Source organism: Physella acuta, unplaced genomic scaffold (genome assembly GCF_028476545.2).
Source record: "Physella acuta isolate Inbredline_101_S28 unplaced genomic scaffold, ASM2847654v3 ptg001038l, whole genome shotgun sequence".
In the NCBI taxonomy this organism is placed as follows: Eukaryota; Metazoa; Mollusca; class Gastropoda; family Physidae; genus Physella; species Physella acuta.
The window spans coordinates 193989-215436 of NW_026732555.1; the positions used below are offsets into that span (position 1 = coordinate 193989).

The 21448-nt window shown below is 38.0% G+C and overlaps 2 protein-coding genes and 1 pseudogene across 3 annotated transcripts; 1 reads left to right on the plus strand and 2 right to left on the minus strand.

Moving 5' to 3' along the window:
- Positions 1-287: 287 nt before the first annotated feature.
- Positions 288-1993, minus strand: LOC131954890 (large ribosomal subunit protein eL8-like; annotated as a pseudogene).
- Positions 1994-7716: 5723 nt separating this feature from the next.
- Positions 7717-12432, plus strand: LOC131954891 (uncharacterized). The gene is made up of 6 exons (XM_059318711.1): positions 7717-7725; positions 7882-8015; positions 8974-9157; positions 9576-9648; positions 10406-10636; positions 11660-12432. The coding sequence occupies exons 1-6, from the start codon at positions 7717-7719 to the stop codon at positions 12142-12144; spliced, it is 1116 nt and encodes a 371-aa protein (XP_059174694.1). The 3' UTR covers positions 12145-12432.
- Positions 12433-13182: 750 nt separating this feature from the next.
- LOC131954888 (uncharacterized) lies at positions 13183-21312 on the minus strand. 2 transcript variants are annotated; one of them, XM_059318707.1, is made up of 7 exons: positions 21166-21312; positions 19677-19742; positions 18236-18375; positions 16681-16864; positions 15016-15091; positions 14304-14534; positions 13183-13805 (listed from the first exon to the last, which is right to left on the minus strand). In XM_059318707.1, exons 2-7 carry the CDS (start codon positions 19725-19727, stop codon positions 13303-13305), a joined length of 1185 nt encoding a protein of 394 aa, XP_059174690.1. In that variant the 5' UTR covers positions 19728-19742; positions 21166-21312; the 3' UTR covers positions 13183-13302. The 2 variants fall into 2 exon arrangements, with proteins under 2 accessions (XP_059174690.1, XP_059174691.1); XM_059318708.1 differs by having other exon boundaries at positions 21102-21181.
- Between the last annotated feature and the right edge of the window lie 136 nt (positions 21313-21448).

Below are 21448 nucleotides of genomic sequence, written 5' to 3' on the forward strand. Positions count from 1 at the left end.
GGGAACCCCTGCCTTAGGTAGACCGCGCGTTAATAGCCCGATAGTCGCGAGTTCGGATCCTAGTCTTGAGACCGTGGGTTGTCCCCTGACCAAACTGCCTCTCATGTCCAAACCACGTGATGCGATATATTAAAGATCAAGCTCGGCATGGGTGTATCGTGTGCAAAAGTGAGTGGCAGAAATACTCGATTCTTTCCCTTTTTTCCAGTCTGCCCAGCTGAAGAGGGATGTCTTGAGGCGACAGTACCCGTATACGAGAGAGATAAAGAGAGAAGGCAACTTCTCAATTACTTCTTCAACGGCTATTAGGGGCAGAAAATTTAGCTTTTAAAAGATTTGAAACTAAGGGGAGATAATCAGTTCTGCTTGATATTTTCAGTTTGATATTTTCATTGTCGTCTGTAAACGGCTGCTTTCACTGGGCGGGGTGGGGTGGGGGAGGCAGGCGGTGGGGTAGTGTCAAATTCACAAATTATGAATTATTGATAAGTAGAAAATAAAACAACTAGATAGAGGCGTATGCTACGTCGCGGGTCAGCTCGTACACTTTATCAAGCTTGAAATGTTTCAATCTAACCAACTCCCTGGCCTTCTCTTTCTCCAGCTTGGCAGAACGTGCTTGAGACTTTGAACCCATAACACCATCACCCCAGTGTCTTCGGTGCTCATCAAACCTGTCAATGAAGTTAGTTTTAGAAGCTTCAATAAGCTTGTTCAGACTAGGTCTATCCTCAGGATGAACTTGGGTAAAAACCGAGTAAGTGACGGTCTTTCTGTGAACAACCTGTCTTAGACAACCCTTGCCTTTGACGATATAATATGGGACTCTTATTTTACAGCAGTGCAGGAATAAAAAGTACAATCTCAATAGGATCTACATCATGGGCAATGAAAACTTACAATACAATACGATAATCCCATTTTACGGCATAGTGCAGAAAAGTACAATCTGAATAGGATCTACATCATGGGCAATGACAACCAACAATACAATACGAGACTCCTATTTTACGGCATAGTGCAGAAAAGTACAATCTCAATAAGATCTACATCATGGGCAATGACAACCAACTGTGCAGTTTTAGCTTCAATCAGGGCTGTAACTGTGTAGATTCCAGACCGAACAGCTGGTGGGTGCTTAATTGCTGTATCAACTTTGCCTTCAACACCATCTCCAGCATGGCCCCGAAGACGAGCTTCAGTGGTGTAGGCAAGAGGGGGGGGGGGGGGGGGGTTAGGGGGGTTATAACCCCTCACACGAACTCACAACTATATATAAATATATATATATATATATATATATATATATATATATATATATATATATATATATATATATATATATATATATATGATTTTATACATATGGAAATATATTTGAACCCCCCCCCCCCATGACCAATTCTTAGCTACGCCACTGACGAGCTTCCCTTTATTTTCTAACTTCAGGTCTGTATTTGTCCATCAAACGGAAAAGGCTGGATTACAGTCTGTCTGTCAAGGGCTTGACTAAACTTGTTGATTGGAGGTGGAACCTTGAGACGCTGGTTGATTGGAGGTGGAACGTTGATTGGAGGTGGAACCTTGAGACGCTGGTTGATTGGAGGTGGAACGTTGATTGGAGGTGGAACCTTGAGACGCTGGTTGATTGGAGGTGGAACCTTGAGACGCTGGTTGATTGGAGGTGGAACCTTGAGACGCTGGTTGATTGGAGGTGGAACCTTGGGTAAACTGTTTGATTGGAGGTGGAACCTTGGGTAAACTGGTTGATTGGAGGTGGAACCTTGAGACGCTGGTTGATTGGAGGTGGAACCTTGAGACGCTGGTTGATTGGAGGTGGAACCTTGAGACGCTGGTTGATTGGAGGTGGAACCTTGAGACGCTGGTAGAGAATAGCTCTCAGTCTCTGGAGGCGAATATACTTGGGCCATCTGACAGAGTGACATGGATCTCTATTGGGTTGAATGTCCTGACCAACACCAAAATTCTTGGGTCGTTACCCAAAAAAAGAGGAATTATTATTTTCTAAGATTCAATCTTTTTGGTCAAAGAAACGGACAGAAGATTTTGCCTTTCTTGGATTTTGGTGGAGGCATGATTAGCGAAATTTTTTTACAACATTTACAACCTAATACACTGTACACAGCGGCTATTTAATAAACTTATTCTTTATTTATTACATTTGATACCCTTTTTATTAAAGTTAACCTTGGCAGCATTTTGCAATGTTTTAAATATTTGGTCAATAGTTTGAAACATGTTAAACTTTGAGGGATTGTTACTTATAATTGCAATAATATTGAAATATTATAATAGCTATATTTAGGCTCGCGTGTACCAATAAGGATTTTTAACATGGGAAACTTAAATGTAGCACGGAGTTGTCTCCCTTAATTAGGTTTTAACGCAGGCGACGTGTTCCACCCAGTATAAATATATTAACCATTTTCGCTGTAATTGCATACAAGTCATAAAAGGGCTATAACTCATAACTATGTAGATATGGTTATCCGTCTTTGTCTGCAAATGTTGTAGGTCTAGAAGACCTTAAAGCAATCCATAGTTATATATACTTAGAAATTTGTCCTTGTTTAAAATGCAAATATGTCTAGGCAGTGGCGTAGCGATGTCTGGTGTCACCCCCCAGAGGCATAGCGACCCTTCCCGGGGAAAAACTTTCAAATTTTCCATTTGCACCCCCCCCTCAAACTTTTGATTTTGCAAAGGGTTCTGTGAATTCGCATTTAAAACTGGTGTTGATTTCGCTCCTTCTAAAACGTTGAGAGCCACCAATTAAAACCCAATTTAAGATAGGTTTTGTTTTACATTTCAAAAGGGTTCTTTTGGTAGTGATAATAAAATTGATACATTTTTTCCCATCATATCCTTGATTTGATAATTTCCTTAATTAATTGTTTATTTTCATACAACCATGAGCCGGTAAAGCTCTTGCTAAACTGAATGACCCGAGTTCAAACCCCATGGCAGATGAGGCGAGAGCTATTTATCTAACAGAAAATATTCCAATAAAAACAAAACAAAAAACTGATGCATTGCAGTTTGTTCTTGACTGGACAAAGTCTATGGAAAAAAAAAAGCAGGATGAATTATGGAATCAATGTGCCATATGACCCATAAAATGTTGACACATAATACTTAACTGAAAGAGAGGTAATCTCCTTCAACATTACAACACAGAACACAAGAGGAAGACAGAAGTTAAAAAATTACTTTTCCAGAGTAATTGATGAGTTATATACCCTTATTGGTGGAAATCAAGCCAATCGATATTTGAATTGCAGTATAGAGTAGCTTATTATTATTTCGGATTTAGGGATCAATGTAGCAGGTAAAGTAGAGTACACTTGTTTTTGTGAGTTCGACGTATGAAGGGAAAGTGTATTCAGCTTCTATGCCAAATCACTTTTACTTTCCTTCAAGTGAGTCAGGTACCCATCAGAGATGGATGAACTCTGGGACGTCTTATGGTTTTGAGCCCGGGATCCGAACTTAAAACTTCTAGGTCAACCGCTGTTCGCTCTTCTGTCCGACCACACCGTCCCGAAAATGTAAGTATAAGAATTTGTCTGAAATGTGAATTTTAAATAAAGTAAGACGGTCTGAGATTATCGATAATAGAGGAAGTAGGACTCATTAAAATTTGTTGAACAACACGACCCTTGTTTATTGACGACTCCTGTTGTTACGGGGTAGTTGTAGGTTAGATAACAATAGGTTAGAATAGTCTAGAACGTAGGGGAGAGGCGTGTGTGAGTTGAGTTCACCCCGAAGTGTTTAGATAATGTTATCCCAAGGTCGAGTGCGGTGTAAAACGAATGTGAAGGGGGTTTGTTGGTAGCGGCTAAGGTCTTGGGCTGATGGTGTAATGGTGTAATCGTGAAGATTGTGAACAAAAAAAGGATTAAACAGTGCATTCAATCGTAATTGGAGTTGAATGATAGTCGGTCGTAACACCTGACCATGTCCGAGATTTAGAATTGTTTTTAATCTCGTCATTAAGGGTCGTTAAGGCAAGGGAAATAATTACGTAATTACACTATGCTGCAACAGCTTGATAATGAGGTCAGGTGGGTAACTATGACGCTGAGAAAAAATATTTTTGAAAGTTGACGCCAGATTGAGAGATAAAGCTAGATATACAAAATGTTGATGAGACTTTTGAAATGTAACGGAACAAAAAATCATTATTTTTGTAGCAAGAATTTATTTTTAATGTGTGTTAACATTTTATAAGCGATCAAGTTAACAAAAATGTTAACCATTTTAAAATTTAAAAATTGATTAAAAAAATCAATATTGTGTTTGCTACACAACATCATTGATCGATTTATTACTTTTTTTTTAGAGCAAGGTGAATCGATAATGAAATCACGGCTAACCTAATGGTTTGTTTTGTTAAACTCCTGATAGGCCAATACAGGTGATGTGTAGCATGGACAGAACAAAGAAAATAAAACGGTTTGAATTAACACGAAGGTGATACTATGTTCGCATGTGTTTAATTTAATTACACATACAGATATAAGCGCATTAACATGCACACGCACACACAAACATTCACCAACAACAACACATACAAGCACACACACATTTTCACACACACGTAAACACAGTGTTTCACACACATGTATATTTAGATACATACGAACACATATATAGGTGCGTATAAACACACACACGCACACACCGACAAAAACATCAATAAAATTGCACGCGAACATATACACACAAACAATCGCACACATAACCACAAACCCATGCTTTCACACAAACACAGGCACTTACTTACACACATAGCCACAACCACACACACACAACTATTATGCAATAGCCAATCAATGAATCAACATTGCCTACACCAACTATCACTCGCCATCTGCAACATTTGGTGAAAAAAAAAACAGCATGTAAAATATGACTTAACTTTCCTTAGATCACACAGTGACTATGGCAGTCGAAGTAGAGTTCCCCTGTCTTACTGACCTAGGCATGATAATAGATAATGTATTCAGAGCTAAGACCTGCCGACCTTTGACAAACTAGATTTTAAATTTTGAAGCGTTAATTAATTTGCGAATTTCTTCCATTCGTTAACATAAATATATTTTAAATTTCCATTCCATGATAAGGGGAATAAATTAGAGCTAATGGATTTAAAAATATTGGTTGAGTTTGAGTTCAATATTTTATATACCACACAGTATAATGTTAGCTTTGGTGTATTTTAATGCAGGTATTTTATAGACATTAAAATGTTAAATTTAGTTCAAATGTTTAAACAATCTATTCAGTTAATAAGGCTGTGAGTTTTTTAAAGATTTAAGTTAGTTTGCCAATACAATTTTCTCTAGGTTGTAAACTATTTTCTCGATAAAACAATCATTGCGATTTTAAGCAGTCTTACGATCCCATGTTCAATATTTTCATTATTCTGTTAATTAAATATTTCATCATGCTGATACAAGAAACAAGTGGACTCTACTTCACTTGCCCCGTTGACCGTCAGGTTTGAAAGGTAACTTTACTTGTTAAAACTAACTGGCCAATCAAAGCTTTGTCAAATTTTATCGAATTTTAAATTACTATGTCAATATAACTTTCATGTAAAGTAGAAAAACAAGTTTAACAACATGAAACTTAGCTACCAACATATCTTAAACGAGCTTTTACGTTTACGCTTTTTTTACCGTCATCAAAAATCAGAATTTGATAGCCTCAATTCTAATTCACGTCAAATCAAAACTACAACCTAACATCACCATGCATCTCAGTCTAAAAAATTGATAAACCACCCACCACTTCAGTCAAGCTTTGCACACATCACCTATCAAACTAGATCTTTCAGTCCTAAACGATCGGAAAATAAACGTCTTAGACGCGTGATTTTCATCGCGTTACTTTTTACTTCGAGTGGAGGCAATCACTACGCCGGAGATTTTCGTATTAGAAAGGCGCGTCCCGCGTTTGTTGTTTGGTGCAATCTTGGTGCGTTTAAATTATTGTCTGTGCGCATTATGTTTGCACTCAGATAGAGAAAGTGATACTAGCCTGTTAGTTTCATTACACAGGAGTAACAATAACCATGTAGGTCTTTATTCATTACTTAAACGTGTATGTGAATTGGATCAAAAGGTTCGCTAAGTAAAAAAAAAAAGATATATTTTTTCTTCAAAACTTCAAAATTTAAACTATTCCCTTTTATACAATATTACATGTGTTAAAATTTAACGGAACAAATGTTAACGAGTCACTAAGTACTTTAACGTACGATGCTATTTATGCTGTGTTGCTAAGTGGAGAGAAATATAACGATCGATAGCGTACCTAAGTTAAAGATTATCGGCATACAAACTATGTCCCGTACAATGCTGTAGGCTAGTGTACAGTATGCTGCACGGGATATGTTTTTGCTGTATAGTGTTGAAATAAACATCACTTTGTATAGCCGATGCTTGGGAAAGGAAAAATGCAACCTTCTGAAAAATCGGAAACAATCATAAATTCGTTTTTTACTGTTGATTGTGATTTTAAGATAGTAAAACCATACTCACTTGAAAAACAAAAATTGAGAATTTTTTTTCTAGAATTAATTAATTGACCAGAAAAATTAAGTGATTACTGCTAAAACAGGTGTCTTAGTTTTAAAATCAAAACAAATAATATTATTATCCACGTTAAAGGCTACTTTGAAGTAGATTTTGAATATTCTTCAAAAATATTAACTTATTGATGATTAAACATTAAAATGATTGCCTTTTTCATGTATCAGATTTTGTAAAAAATCTGTAGAAATCTTGAAATTTCTAGAACATGTTTAAAAATTGATTAAAACGGCTATTAGTGTCAAAAGCTATTGACAAGGTTTTTTATTTAAAAAATCGTTAGCACTAATATATTGCAAATAAAATAGTAGCAGACATCTAATTAAAAAAATAATTTAAAAAACTATAAGCAGAGTTCTATTTCCATTTTATTGTATTTAATTACTTAAGGCAGACATCCAAGTATAATAGAAAGTAGTTGGAAATTTTCTTTATTAAGAAATGTTTTTCGTTCCAATCGAATGTTTTCGCCTTTAAAGGTAACTCATTTGTTAGTTCGTCTGTAATGATTTCTTTACTTCGGCAGCTCGCCGAGAAGAGGTCGTGACCTCTCACCTCCACTCATGGGTCAGCTGACGCTCATCTTGACCCTGACTCTACTGCTTGTGACCCAGGTAAGGCAAATCGCAACATATATTAAACATGACTAAATTACAAATTTACAAAAAAAAAAGTAAAATATTTTTTTTTAAATTTGTGTTTTAAAAGGTGTTAGTAGCATGTATTAAAAAGATCACTAGAACAATGAATGATTTTACTATTTTTAGGAAGGAAAACTGATTTTCTTTGTTTAGTGCATATAATAAACGTTTTAAGGTTAATTAATAATTATAAAGGCATTTTATACAAGTATTATTTTTAGTTTTTATATGTACCCATGAATAGTGAAATGCAATTGTATTTCGCTATACAATTTAAAAATGAGAACTACTATCTTATTTAGTCTTTACAATCCGAAGATTCCTCTAAATCTTCCCTTGATGAGAGAGCAGTGACTTATCTAGTTAAAATATTACAAGCTTTAATAAAGGGAGTTAAAATAATTACATTTTATAGGGGAGAATGGTAAAACCAAACCTATAATGCAAAATTAATGGAGGGGGTAAAAGGGGGTGACGCTCCCAAGTTATACTGCATCGAGTGACACTCTCCCTAGTGACGCCACTGAATACTCGTCAGCCTGGTGTTTTACAAGTAGCTCCCCCCTCCCCCCTCCATATTTCTAAATGCCGTCTGACTCCATGTTTCCATCCCCCAGACCAGATCCCAGGAAGACGAGTGCCTAAAATGCGCCTTCAACACCGACTGCTACGACAACGCCTGCCACTGTCTGCAAGACTTCTATGGCGACCCTCACTTCCATTGTTACCATAGCGACAGCAGATTTTGCTCGTGGGTGATTTACTTATGTGTATCATAGTACATAGTTTTTTACTGCTAGAATTAATTTAACAGACGTTATAAATTTATAAGTGATTCAGTTGTCTTTTGATTATCTTTGGATTTCAAGTTAAATTTTAATGTTATTTAAGACTTTTTTTAGAATATTTTAAAACAATTTAGAAAATTTCAAATGCTAATTCTTAACTTTTTCGAAATATGGATTAAAAAATAAATAAAACAAATTTAATACTGGAGTGGTATCTATGTTGTTACATTTAACTGGGTATGGAGAAATCTCAGAAAAGTCTACAGTTGGTGATGTAGAATGCGTTTACGATCCTTAATCCGGAGATAAAGCTTTTGTAAAGATTGGAAGACGAATTTTATTATTTTTTGAAAAAAAAAATAGCTTCTAGATTTGGGAATCGAAATAATCAGATATAGATTTAATTCCTGTAAAGAAAATAAACGACAATTTTAGTAAAATATATTCATTAATCTAATTCAGGTTATCATTTTGTCAAATTGAACCAAGTTGTCTTCAATCATAAATGTTTAAAAATGATAGCTAATATTACAATCGATTGTGACCGAATTTATTTTTATTTTAAAAACATATACGACAATATTAATTTTTTTTTTTTAATTTCATAGGCAATACCATCCCAACTTAGGCTAGTTTTGATATCTAGATTTTTTTTCAAGCCTCCTTTCGTGGAAGGGGAAAGGACACTCCCGAGAAAAAAATATCTGAAAGAAGCTCTTTTGAAATCCCCAATGAATCAACTATATTTGTTTTAGAATTTTTAGTTAATATTCTTAATTGTGTCCGTTTCCAAAATAAACCAAGACCACATGGACTTTACCTTAAATGGTATCCAGGAAACAGAAAATATTTAGTTAGTCACCTTAGTTAGTCTCCGGGAAACATAAAATATTTAATTAGTCACATTGTGTCTATTACCAGAATAAGCAGCGACCCCGTGGACCTTACCTTTGGAAAACAGAAAATCCACCTGGAAATGTTCGCCTCCACCAAGGCGGTTCAGATCGCCACTAAGCGAATGGCCAGTGGCTTGGGCTTCTGCAACTTGACCATGTGGATCAACAGCAAACGACGCCTGGGCAGAATTTATGTCGCTGGGGTCCAGGTAAGTCAGTGGCGATAAAAGGGTTCGTAACTTTTTACAAAAATTAATTAGATATATTGATTAAGCTATTGAAAAAATAACTTTTTTTTTCAAAATGAGTAAGAAAGTTTTTTATTTTTTCACAGGATATATAACACAAAATAAGACATTTACTACACCCATACCTCATATAAAGCTGTGTAAATTGTTGTTATAGAATAACCCCTTACAGGCCAACTATAAAATACTTCGAGACTCTCAACCTCCATACGAAAAGATGCCTGGAAGAAACTCTACATATAATAATATCCTAAGCCTAACACAAATATCAGACACTTATTGCAAGCAGTATCAAAACTTTAAATGAAATGCATTTGTATGATGTATTAACTATTCTTAAATGACGTCACCAACGATGCATGTGTGTTGTTGATTTCAGTTTATCCTCGCGCAGACGACAAACGGCAGGGTGTACTCGGTGGAGGCTCGGATTACCGGGCAGGTGATTAACGGTAATCTGTCGTCTGCTTCATGACGCCATCCGTCACGTGTTTGAAAGACTTAACACAATGTTACACACACACCCACACCCACACATACACACCCCCGATCCAACCGTATACATGTACCCTATACACTGATACTCATACGCACACACGCAAACACACACTCAGACGTCACACACGCACACATATAAAACATGTATGCATACAATATATTATTGTTAGAACAATCAACGATTCTAAATTGCATTATTTTTGTATTTGCTTTTGTACATTGGGTTTTTTTTCTATGAAGAAAGGGAAAATGAACACACTTCACTTTTTATGCTAGTTATTAATCAGCTGACATTATCTAATATTTTTGTCACATAAGTACACAAATTTCGTATTTTTTAAAAGTCATTTTTTTTCATCATGAAACCTCCATGTTAATTATAATCTTGTGTATATTAAAACGTTTTTTTTTCCACAAGAAATAAAAAAAAAACAACACTAAAACAGTTTTCAATTGTATTTTAAGAGTTAACCAACACTTATATCTCAATGGGGCTGGTAAGTAGGTCACCAGCCAGTTCTACGGCTCAATAAAACCTGCATGCTCCATAGAACTGGTCAGTGACCTACTTACCAGCCCTATATGACGTAATGTACCTGTTACATAAAAAAAAATTAGTACTGTATTTCTTCTTAGTTTCGTTATTTGATATGTATTTCCAGATGTCCTACGAATAAACTAACATCACAGTTGTGTAACATGTATCTCCAGGCACGTACGAGTGGGCGGTGTCTCACAAGAAACAAGGCACCAATGTCTTCACCCCGTGGCTGCTGCTCCGTAGCGACAGTCCCATGATCATCAAGAGGTCAGGTGTCCTGCAGGCCTGCGACCTCTACCTGACCAGGCTGGAATCGCACATCGTCATAGTCAGCCTGTCCTGTTGTGGGGTCGTCTTTGGGTTACGGCCGTACAATCCTACTGACCCCAGCGCTAGACCAGGTAAGTTAAATGGGGTCGTACAATCCTACTGACCCCAGCGCTAGACCAGGTGGGTTGATTGGGGTCGTACAATCTCAATGTCCCCAGCGCTAGACCAGGTGAGATAAATGGGGTGGTAAAATCTTACTGACCCCAGTTCTAGACCAGGTGAGTAAATTGGGGTCGTATATTCTCACGGACCCCAGCGCTAGAACAGGTGAGTTAATTGGGGTCGTACAATCTTACTGATCCCAAAGTTAGACCAGGTAATTCAATTGGGGTCGTACAATCCTACTGACCCCAGCGCTAGACCAGGTGGGTTGATTTGGGTCGTACAATCCTACTGACCCCAGCGCTAGACCAGGTGGGTTAATTGGGGTCGTACAATCCTACTGACTCCAGCGCTAGACCTGGTGGGTTAATTGGGGTCGTACAATCTCAATGTCCCCAGCGCTAGACCAGGTGAGATAAATGGGGTGGTAAAATCTTACTGACCCCAGTTCTAGACCAGGTGAGTAAATTGGGGTCGTATATTCTCACGGACCCCAGCGCTAGAACAGGTGAGTTAATTGGGGTCGTACAATCTTACTGATCCCAAAGTTAGACCAGGTAATTCAATCGGGGTTGTACAATCCTACTGACCCCAAGTTAGGCCAGGTGGGTTGATTGGGGTCGTACAATCCTACTGACCCCAGCGCTAGACCAGGTGGGTTAATTGGGGTCGTACAATCCTACTGACCCCAGCGCTAGACCTGGTGGGTTAATTGGGGTCGTACAATCCCACTGACCCCAGCGCTAGACCAGGTGGGTTAATTGGGGTCGTACAATCACACCGACCCCAATTAATGCTGACCTCAACGTTAACCAGATTATTACCCGCTAACACACACAAGATATAACACAATGTTCAACCATTTCCTACAACCCTCATTTTATATATAAGTACTGTCTTAAAATTCCTTTTATTTTGTGATATAGCAAATATATAACAAAGCATGATCAACATAAATTTATTTCTCAAAAGATTGTTTTGTTCTGTTGCAGGATTCTTCATAGAAGTCAACAAACCAAACCTCCCGCTTTTAACAGAAAACTGGGTCGAAGGCGAAGAACCCGTCTGTTTTGACGAAGGCTCCTTCACCATCGACAACGTCATCCAACGAACGGGAATCCCCGAGCCCAACAAGGCCTTGACCTACCTAGCCCTGACCAACTCCCCGCCGACCGACTACGACGGCGTGCCTCAGAACATCTCCAGGCTGACCTCGCTCCTGGGGAGTTGCCCCGACGACAAGCGGCTCCAGTTCTTCAGCCAGGGGTGGTTCGTTCTCTCGACCCGACCGTTGATTCGATGCGTGTCCGAGACCCCCGGGCTGGGGGACATCGTCGACTTGGCTGTCCTGGTGTTGGAGTGGTTCTGCCAGTCCAACTCGGCCAGCTGCCTGCAAGCGCAGCAGTGCATCAGTCGGTGCTTGCACGTGGTCGCCACACACGCGGACCTCCAAGGGTTCCTCAATGTCGTTTGTTAATGCTGACATTAATTTATTCCTAGATGGCTGGTGTTATTATTGGCATCTAGGCATTCCTAGATGCCTTTTAATAAAATATTGGCTTACGTGTATTCTTAAATGTCATTTAGAATTGACTTTCATGTATTACTAGATGACATTTGTAAGTTTTAGCATCCAGGTATTCCTAGATGGCATAAAAATTGACTTCCAGTTTCTCTTCTAATTTTTCTCAAGATTGTATAGCACTAAACCCAACCAAGCTTGACAAATCTATGTATAAATTATTTTATTTTTAGTTGCCAAGTATATATTTAAAAAAAAAAATAAAAGCCTAAACATATTTCCCATTTTTGAATCTGCAACTTTCTTGATACTTCTTGCTGTCAAATAAATCCATGTTTGCAAGACTAAGAAATTGTTGTTGGGCTAATTTTTATATTTTCTACAAACTTTTAAATTTTTTTTAGTAATCACTCAATCACTCAACGTTCAACCGCTCGTGATATATATATATATATATATATATATATATATATATATATATATATATATTTATATATATATATATATATATATATATATATATTTATTTATTTATTTATTTATTTATTTATTTATATATATACGCACACGCACGGCAGAACGCAAGCGTCACACACATGTATAAAATAAATATCTCACGCTTCTTCTTCTTCTTTATTACTGCCATGTCATAAAATTCTACCCACTAATGAGGTGGCACGTCATATTTAGTGGCAGAATACGACATATAAGACAGATGGACCTACGTGTCTAGAATTTTCTTCAGGTTTAAAACAAATTTTGATGATTATCACTGAGTATCTGTGCAGTCGATTGGTTTACAAAGTTATAAAAACGTACACATTTAAAGTAATTAAAAAATGTTTGAAAACTAATAGGGCTGGTAAGTAGGTCACCAACTAGTTCTATGACCCATGCAGGTTTCATTGAGCCGTAGAACTGGTTGGTGACCTAATTACCAGCCCTATTGCTAAGTTGCAAGACGTGTAAACTACAAGACAAAACCACGAAATGAGTTGCGATTTTTATTTTTAAAAACTTCTTTTGAAAAAACGTGGTATATAACTTCAGAAGCGTTGGGTAGTGTTTTAACACTTTGAATACTTCATGGGGTCAGTCCTGGGTGCCACGAACTCACCAGACTTTAGAACAATCGGCCTCAAAGAGTCGTCTGATACCGCTGTCATGGCGCATCTCCCCCGCGCACCGCTCTTTCAGCACATTCTGCGCGCTTCTACAGCTGGAGGAAACACCATGACAACACCAGTCCAGCACGAGCAGTAAAAAATCCACGTACCCGTCCCAGCCGGATCGACTTCCGCAGACACAGCTCTTCAACGGGGGGTGATTAAAAATGGACCACCAAATTGAGACCGAGAGCTTGTTCAAGATACTGAAGGAACATCTTTTTAAAGACGTTGTCAGCTGTAGGAGATTTTTCGCCGCGCCGAAAAAGTCGAGAGGCCCACCGTTCATCAGTCCAAGTAGGGTCATGGCCTTTTTTTGGTTTGTTATTCCCGTTTCCATGGAGATGTTTCTGGCAGCGTAGCCGTCCGTGTCTAGACAGAGGGGTTGCTGGGTGTTGCTCCAGCGGTCGAAGGTTGGTTGGTGTGTCTTGGTCACTTCAAGGAAAATACCTGGACGGGGGAATATAAAGAAAAAAAAAGTAAAGTTCCCTTTCAAACCTGACGGTCTACGGGGCAAGTGAAATAGAGTTCACTTTTTTCTTTGATCTCGGCGTAAGAAGGGAGAGTGTATTCCAGAGGCGTAGTGACCCTTCCCGGCGCCCGGGGACAAACTTTCGATTTTCACCCCCTCAAGCTTTCGATTTGCAACCCCCCCCCCCCCTCAAGCTTTCAATTTATTTTTCCAACCCAATTTGGCGCCCCCTAAGGTCGGCGCCCGGGGACATATGTTCCCCCCTCCGCACCCCCTCGCTACGCCTCTGGTGTAGTCAACACTATGCCTAGCCACCTTTACTTTCATTTACTTAAATCAGGTACCCATCACAGATGGGTGAACTCAGGGATGTTTCGAACTAATTCGGATTTGAGAATTTCAGGTTAGCAGTCTAACGCTCTACCGCTAGGCCACGCAATCCCATTCAACACTGCAAAAACCAAAACAAAACTGACCCGGTATGACCTTGGGCTCTGCAGGGTTGAAAGGTCGAATGCCGAAGAGGATGCCGCAGCAGATGATCTCGACCTTGAGGATGTGGGAGTCCATGAGGGTGAACTTGATGGTGCAGCTGTTGATGAGGATGATCTTGAAACGGATGGAGAGAAGCTCGTTCTTGAAGGTGTGGAGATGGACGAAGCTGCCTCGGTCCTGTAGACGGTACTCGACGCTCCAGGAGAACTTGCCTGTGGGGGGGGGGGGGGTGAAGAAAGGGGGGGGGTGATATATGAATACAGCATGGGAATAAATGAAGACAGAGGAGGAATTATTGAAGACTCCATGTCAAAATCAACACCAACATTATTATCCCCTTCAATATCTATTTAAACCAGTTCACGAGCAATAAAGTAAAGAGGACGTGAAACTGAACATAAAAAATAGCATTGCCCTAAGAGATAACATAGCATTTAACACTGATATTAACATAAGCAATCAACTGGTGAATTAATGCTAAACACCAACATTAGTATCAGCACCGACAGCAGCATACACTAATACACCATCAACATCAATAACAGCGTATCAGCACCAACAACAGCATACACTTAAATCAGCCTAAACTCCAATAGCTGCATCAACACCAACACCACAACTTTTATATTGAAATACTTGAACATATAAATACAATCATCGTAGTCTAAAGTTCAATATAAACAAAATCCCCACCATTTAGAGCTGAAGTCAGGATCCTAAGCTCATAGAAATGCTGATTTTTCAAAGCATCAGTTTGGGTCAGACGGAGCTAAAAAACAAAAAAACAAAAAACAAATTAAAACACATAACTAATACAATATGTTAATTAGTCTGATCAAAATTCCCTGGTCCCCCTATATCGTATGTGCGATATAGGGGGACGGAGTGGCCTAACGGTATATGGACTGCCAACCGGTAAGTCTCGAGTTCGAATCCGGCCTCAACTTAGTAGACCGTCACTGAGTCCACTCATCCCTGATGGGCACTCAAAGAAAATCCCTGCACTTTATGTGGACACCCGATTACTGATATTACCTGTACTTTATGATGTAGAACACCCCATTACAGTTATTACCTGTACTTTACGTGGACACCCCATTACAGATATTACCTGTACTTTATGATGTAGAACACCCCATTACATATTACCTGCACTTTATGTGGACACCCCATTACAGATATTACCTGCACTTTATGTGGACACCGCATAACATATTTTACCTGTACTTTATGACGTAGAACACCCCATTACAGTTATTACCTGTACTTTACGTGGACACCCCATTACAGATATTACCTGTACTTTATGTGGACACCCCATAACATATTTTACCTGTACTTTATGATGTAGAACACCCCATTACAGTTATTACCTGTACTTTACGTGGACACCCCATTACAGATATTACCTGTACTTTATGTGGACACCCCATTACAGATATTACCTGCACTTTATGTGGACACCGCATAACATATTTTACCTGTACTTTATGACGTAGAACACCCCATTACAGTTATTACCTGTACTTTACGTGGACACCCCATTACAGATATTACCTGTACTTTATGTGGACACCCATAACATATTTTACCTGTACTTTATGATGTAGAACACCCCATTACAGTTATTACCTGTACTTTACGTGGACACCCCATTACAGATATTACCTGTACTTTATGTGGACACCCCATTACAGATATTACCTGCACTTTATGTGGACACCCCATAACATATTTTACCTGTTCTTTATGATGTAGAACACCCCATTACAGTTATTACCTGTACTTTACGTGGACACCCCATTACAGATATTACCTGTACTTTATGTGGACACCCCATTACATATTTTACCTGTACTTTATGTGAACACCCCATTACATATTTTACCTGTACTTTATGTGAACACCCCATTACATATTTTACCTGCACTTTATGTGGACACCCCATTACATATTTTACCTGAACTTTATGTGGACACCCCATTACATATTTTACCTGTACTTTACGTGGACACACCATTACGGATTTTATCTGCACTTTATGTGGACACCCCGTTACATATTTTACCTGAACTTTATGTGGACACCCCATTACAGATTTTATTTGCACTTTATGCGGACACCCTATTACAGTTATTACCTGTACTTTATGTGGATACCCCATTACAGATATTACCTGGACTTTATGTGGACACCCCATTACATATTTTAACTGTACTTTACCGGACCCCCCATTACAGTTATTACCTGGACTTTATGTGGACACCCCATTACAGACTTTTACCTGGACTTTATGTGGACACCCCATTACAGACTTTTACCTGGACTTTATGTGGACACCCCATTACAGACTTTTACCTGGACTTCATTGATGTAGGACTTGCCCTTGACCCTCTCGGTCATGGCCCACAGAGCCAGGTTACAGTGACCGCTCCAGAGAGCCACACGGTTGGTCCTGACCTCAGCCACGTAGCTGGACAGCAGGCCGTTGACGCTGAGTCGCTCACCCCCAAAGGTGCGGACCACGGGGTCGTAGGTGATGCTGAGGAATTAGTTCAGTAAGTATAAAGGTAGGGACCACAGGACCACGGGACCACAGGGCCACGGGGTCGTAGCTGATGCTGAGGAGTTAGTTCAGTAAGTGTAAAGGTAGGGACCACAGGGCCACGGGACCACAGGGCCACAGGGCCACGGGACCACAGGATAATGGGATCACAAACAACATGTCAAATGGACCACAGGACCACATGATCATAGCAGAGGCTGAAGAGTTAGTTCAGTAAGTATAGGGCTGGTAAGTAGGTCACCGACCAGTTCTATGGCTCATGCAGGTTTTATTCAGCCGTAGAACTGGTAGGTGACCTACTTACCAGCCCTATAAAGGAAGGGACCATAGGGCCATGGGAACATAAGACCACGGCACCACAGGACCACAGGGCCACAAGATCATAGCTGTCGCGGAGGAGTTAGTTCAGTAAGTATTAAGGACGGGACCACAGGACCACAGGACAACGGGACCACAGGACCACGGGACCACATGATAATGGGATCACAGGACTACAACATCATAGCTGACGCTGAGGAGTTAGTTCAGTATGTGTAAAGGAAGGGACCACAAGACCACAGGACCACAGGACCACAGCATCATAGCTCACGCTGAGGAGTTAGTTCAGTATGTGTAAAGGAAGGGACCACAAGACCACAGGACCAAAATGGCTGCGGGACCAAAACAACCTCGGGATAATGGGATCACATGACAACACGACAAAAGGACCACAGGACCACCAATTATAGCTAAGGCTGATGAGTTAATTCTTTTGGTATAAATGTCGGGAACAGTCGACCATAGGAGCACACGGCCCACCAATCATGGCTGAGTCTGACCAGTTAGTTCAATAAGTTGAAAGGACGGGAACACAGAACCACGGTACCAAAAAGCTTTAGGACCACGGACCTCAGGCTAGTAGCTGGTAATTAAGTATTACTTGTAATGCGCCATATAAGCTGTTGACTCCGATTTCAGCCGGCTTTAATTGTAACTTTAGGATTTGCTTCCATAGCCTTTGTCCAACCAAGAACAAATTACAAGGCAGCAGTTGTTTGGTTTTGGAGTTGTCTCTCCTAAGTGATTTGCTGTCACCAGCTAACGAGCCTCATCTGCCCGTAGGTTTGAACTACTGACTTTTTGTTTCATCAAATATGAGCTTAACCAACCCGACCTCCAAAGAGCGATCAATCGAAGGGATTCACGCACTAACTTTTCTGAATGGTGCTCTGCACTCTAAAACCTGACCATCTTTTGCTAAATGTGTTAACAGATAAGTTTACTAAGAGGATGATATATTTTCTTATAAACATAACAATGAATACGTTCTGTTGGCTGTGGATACTTAAAGTTGCAGCAGTTGCTTACGAGCAGTAGGCGTTGTTATTGTGGTAGCAGTGGAAGTACGGGTTGCCGAGGTGACCTGCCAAACACAGACATTTGTTGTTGACGCAGTGGGTATTGGCGGCACAACTGTTGCAGGTACTTATCCAGCTGAACCAGGTAGCCTGTAAATAGAGAAATTATAGACAGTCTAGGCACAATTGTCGCAGGTACTTAACCATATGATACAAGTAGCGTATTGAAATAGGTAAATTATAGACAGTAGGCACATTTGTTGCCTGGTGAAATAGGGAAATTATAGACAGTCTAGGCACATTTGTTGCAGGTACTTATCCACAAGAGACAAGTATTCTGGTGAAATAGGGAAATTATAGATAGTCTTGGCACATTTGTTGCAGCAACTTATCCATATGAGACAAGTAGCCTATTAAAATTATTTAGAATATGCTTTATGAAAACGTTCTATAAAACTATAAGATTCCCAAGTTTTTTGAGAAACCGTCAAATTCGTTACCAGAAATCTCTCAAACTATTAAAAAATATCTATGTAAAGGATCTTATATTTAAAATTGTATCCATTTAAATGAAACGGTAGCCTACTCTAGTTATCGTATATGGAGAAAGATGAAAAGATGAAAAGCTGTGTATAAGATATGTCTTTTTGTTTACATTAACAGTACTTTCTTAAAAGTAAAAAAGAAAAATATTTAAAAAAAAAACTTCATAGCAACAAGGTTTTAAGTGGACTGATAATATAAAAATAAACTAATTTGCTTTTTTTAATAAAAGCTTTGGTCATTCAAGAGATCTTTTACATATTTTAGCGACTACAGCTTTTATTTTAAAAAAAAACAAATTAGTTTTATTTTCTTATTTTCAGTGCACTTAAAATCTTGTTGCTATAAAGGTTCTTTATATTCGTTTTATTTTCCACTTTTTAGTGATTCCTAATTTATGAAGTCGACACGATTAAAAACATTTGTTTTAAAACACCATAAGTAGCTCGCAATATCTGAAAGATGATTATCTGCCCGTGAAAGTAGCCGTCCGTGACCACAATTTACAGACAACAGCAAGTTATTAATCTTGTTACCTCCCCTTAGTTTCAAATGGTTATAAACGTTATTATCTGCCCCTAATAGCCTTCACTTGATCGACCGGCTCTACGAGTGTAAACATTCTGAGTCTAGCTAGTTATCTACCCTTCTGTTACTGAATATAGTAATCTATCGAGTGATTTAATGTTATCTTCCCTTAATTTCGAAACCGTTTGATTATTTTTAATGGCCCTTTAAATCTAATAAAATATAAAAAATATAGACTTGTATTGTCATCAAAGAGTAACGTATCTGAAAAGTTTGTACAAAAACGCTGCCACAAACCCACAAACAAACAAACCAACAAACAAACAGATGTTGCGAACTAAATAAAAGCTTTTAATAATAATAATAAAAAAACAACTTACTTGGACGTACGCCAACGACGCGGCGGTCAACAGCAAAAATATCCAACTCATTCTGGCGAAAGTGAACTGAAAATAAACCGGGAGTGATCTGCCCTAAACTTTCTCGAATATTCTTATATAACTTGAAATATAGACATGATTTTTAATTACTTAAACTTTTAAAAATAGAATAGATTCTCATAGAAAAAAGAATTGCGCACCAAGCGAACGCCAAAACAAAATGTGCATAATAGTGCGCAATATTATTAGTACTTTATAAATTTACATGCGTTTTTTGAGAAATCGAAAATAGCGTAAATTAGTACTTCCGGTCAACGGAAATTACTCAAAGTTTGACAAAAGGCAGAGAATTAGATCTTTTACTTACATGTGAAATTTCATTTATCTATCTGAAATAGTACTCAAGTTATAGGCTTTTGAAAAATTCACATTAGAAAAAGTACCACTTCCGTTTTTCGGAAATCGCTCAAAAGTTGATCAGGATCTACGATTTTGATAAAATACTTATATATAAAATTTCATCAACCTAGCTATAACGGTACTCAAGTTATCGTGTTTACACACAGACAGACAGACACACAGACATACGGACAAGATTGCAAAATTATGTTTTTCCGTATCAGTGAGGTGTAAAACGTCGAAATTTGTAAAAATCTCGATTTTTTTTTTGCACGATTATAAGACTTTCTCTATACGAGAAAGTAAAAAACATTAAAAAAGAAACATAAAAGTAGGTTATATCCGGTACGGTGTATTTATAAATACATTTTCGAACTAGAATAGTCAATTTTGCAGTCGCACAAGAGTTAACCTTTTTATTTAAATTTTAAAAATTAATTAATAGTGTGGAAGGCTTTATACAGATCCGCCTAAACTTTCATTGACCCAAGGAATGGAACATATCTTGCTACATTTGTAGCAGTAATCACACGCTCTAACACTCAGCCGTGTTTATGTAAGAGTAAATGTTCGTTTATTGCTCTGGACTATAAGCCGTGATCTCTTGGTCTAACACTCTATACGTTGCTATTATTTGACTGTTGTGGGTGGATCAATCGTGACTGTTGTGGGTGGATCAATCGTCACGCGAGGCGAAACTGAATCATATATATATATATATATATATATATATATATATATATATATATATATATATATATATATATATATATATATATATATATATATATATATATATATATATACAGACATATATATATATATATATATACAGACATATATATATATATATATACAGACATATATATATATATATATATATATATATATATATATATATATATATATATATATATATATATATATGTATATATATATATATATATATATATATATATATATATATATATATATATATATATATATATATATATATATATATATATATATATATATATTGCTTACTTTCTGTATCCAATTGTCAGCTAAATTTTAACGAATATATTTTGCGGAATTCTTTACTGTTTACCTATTCACTTGATTAAGAAGTTAAACACTCTAAAACTCTGCAGGTATTTTCAGAATGTTCCAGAAAGAACAGATCAGATGCAGACAAGCTGTATTCTGCCCACTCTCTGAGTTGCTCGTAGTCTTCAGGTGATGAGTGGTCTTTATAAACCACCGGACAGGCCTAGCAAGCAGACTTCAAATAGAGAGTTTTTATTAAGGCCGGCATAAAATTGACTTCAAACACGAAGAGCTCGCTTCAAACTAAAGGAAATAAACCCAGATGATGAAAGAATAACCTACAG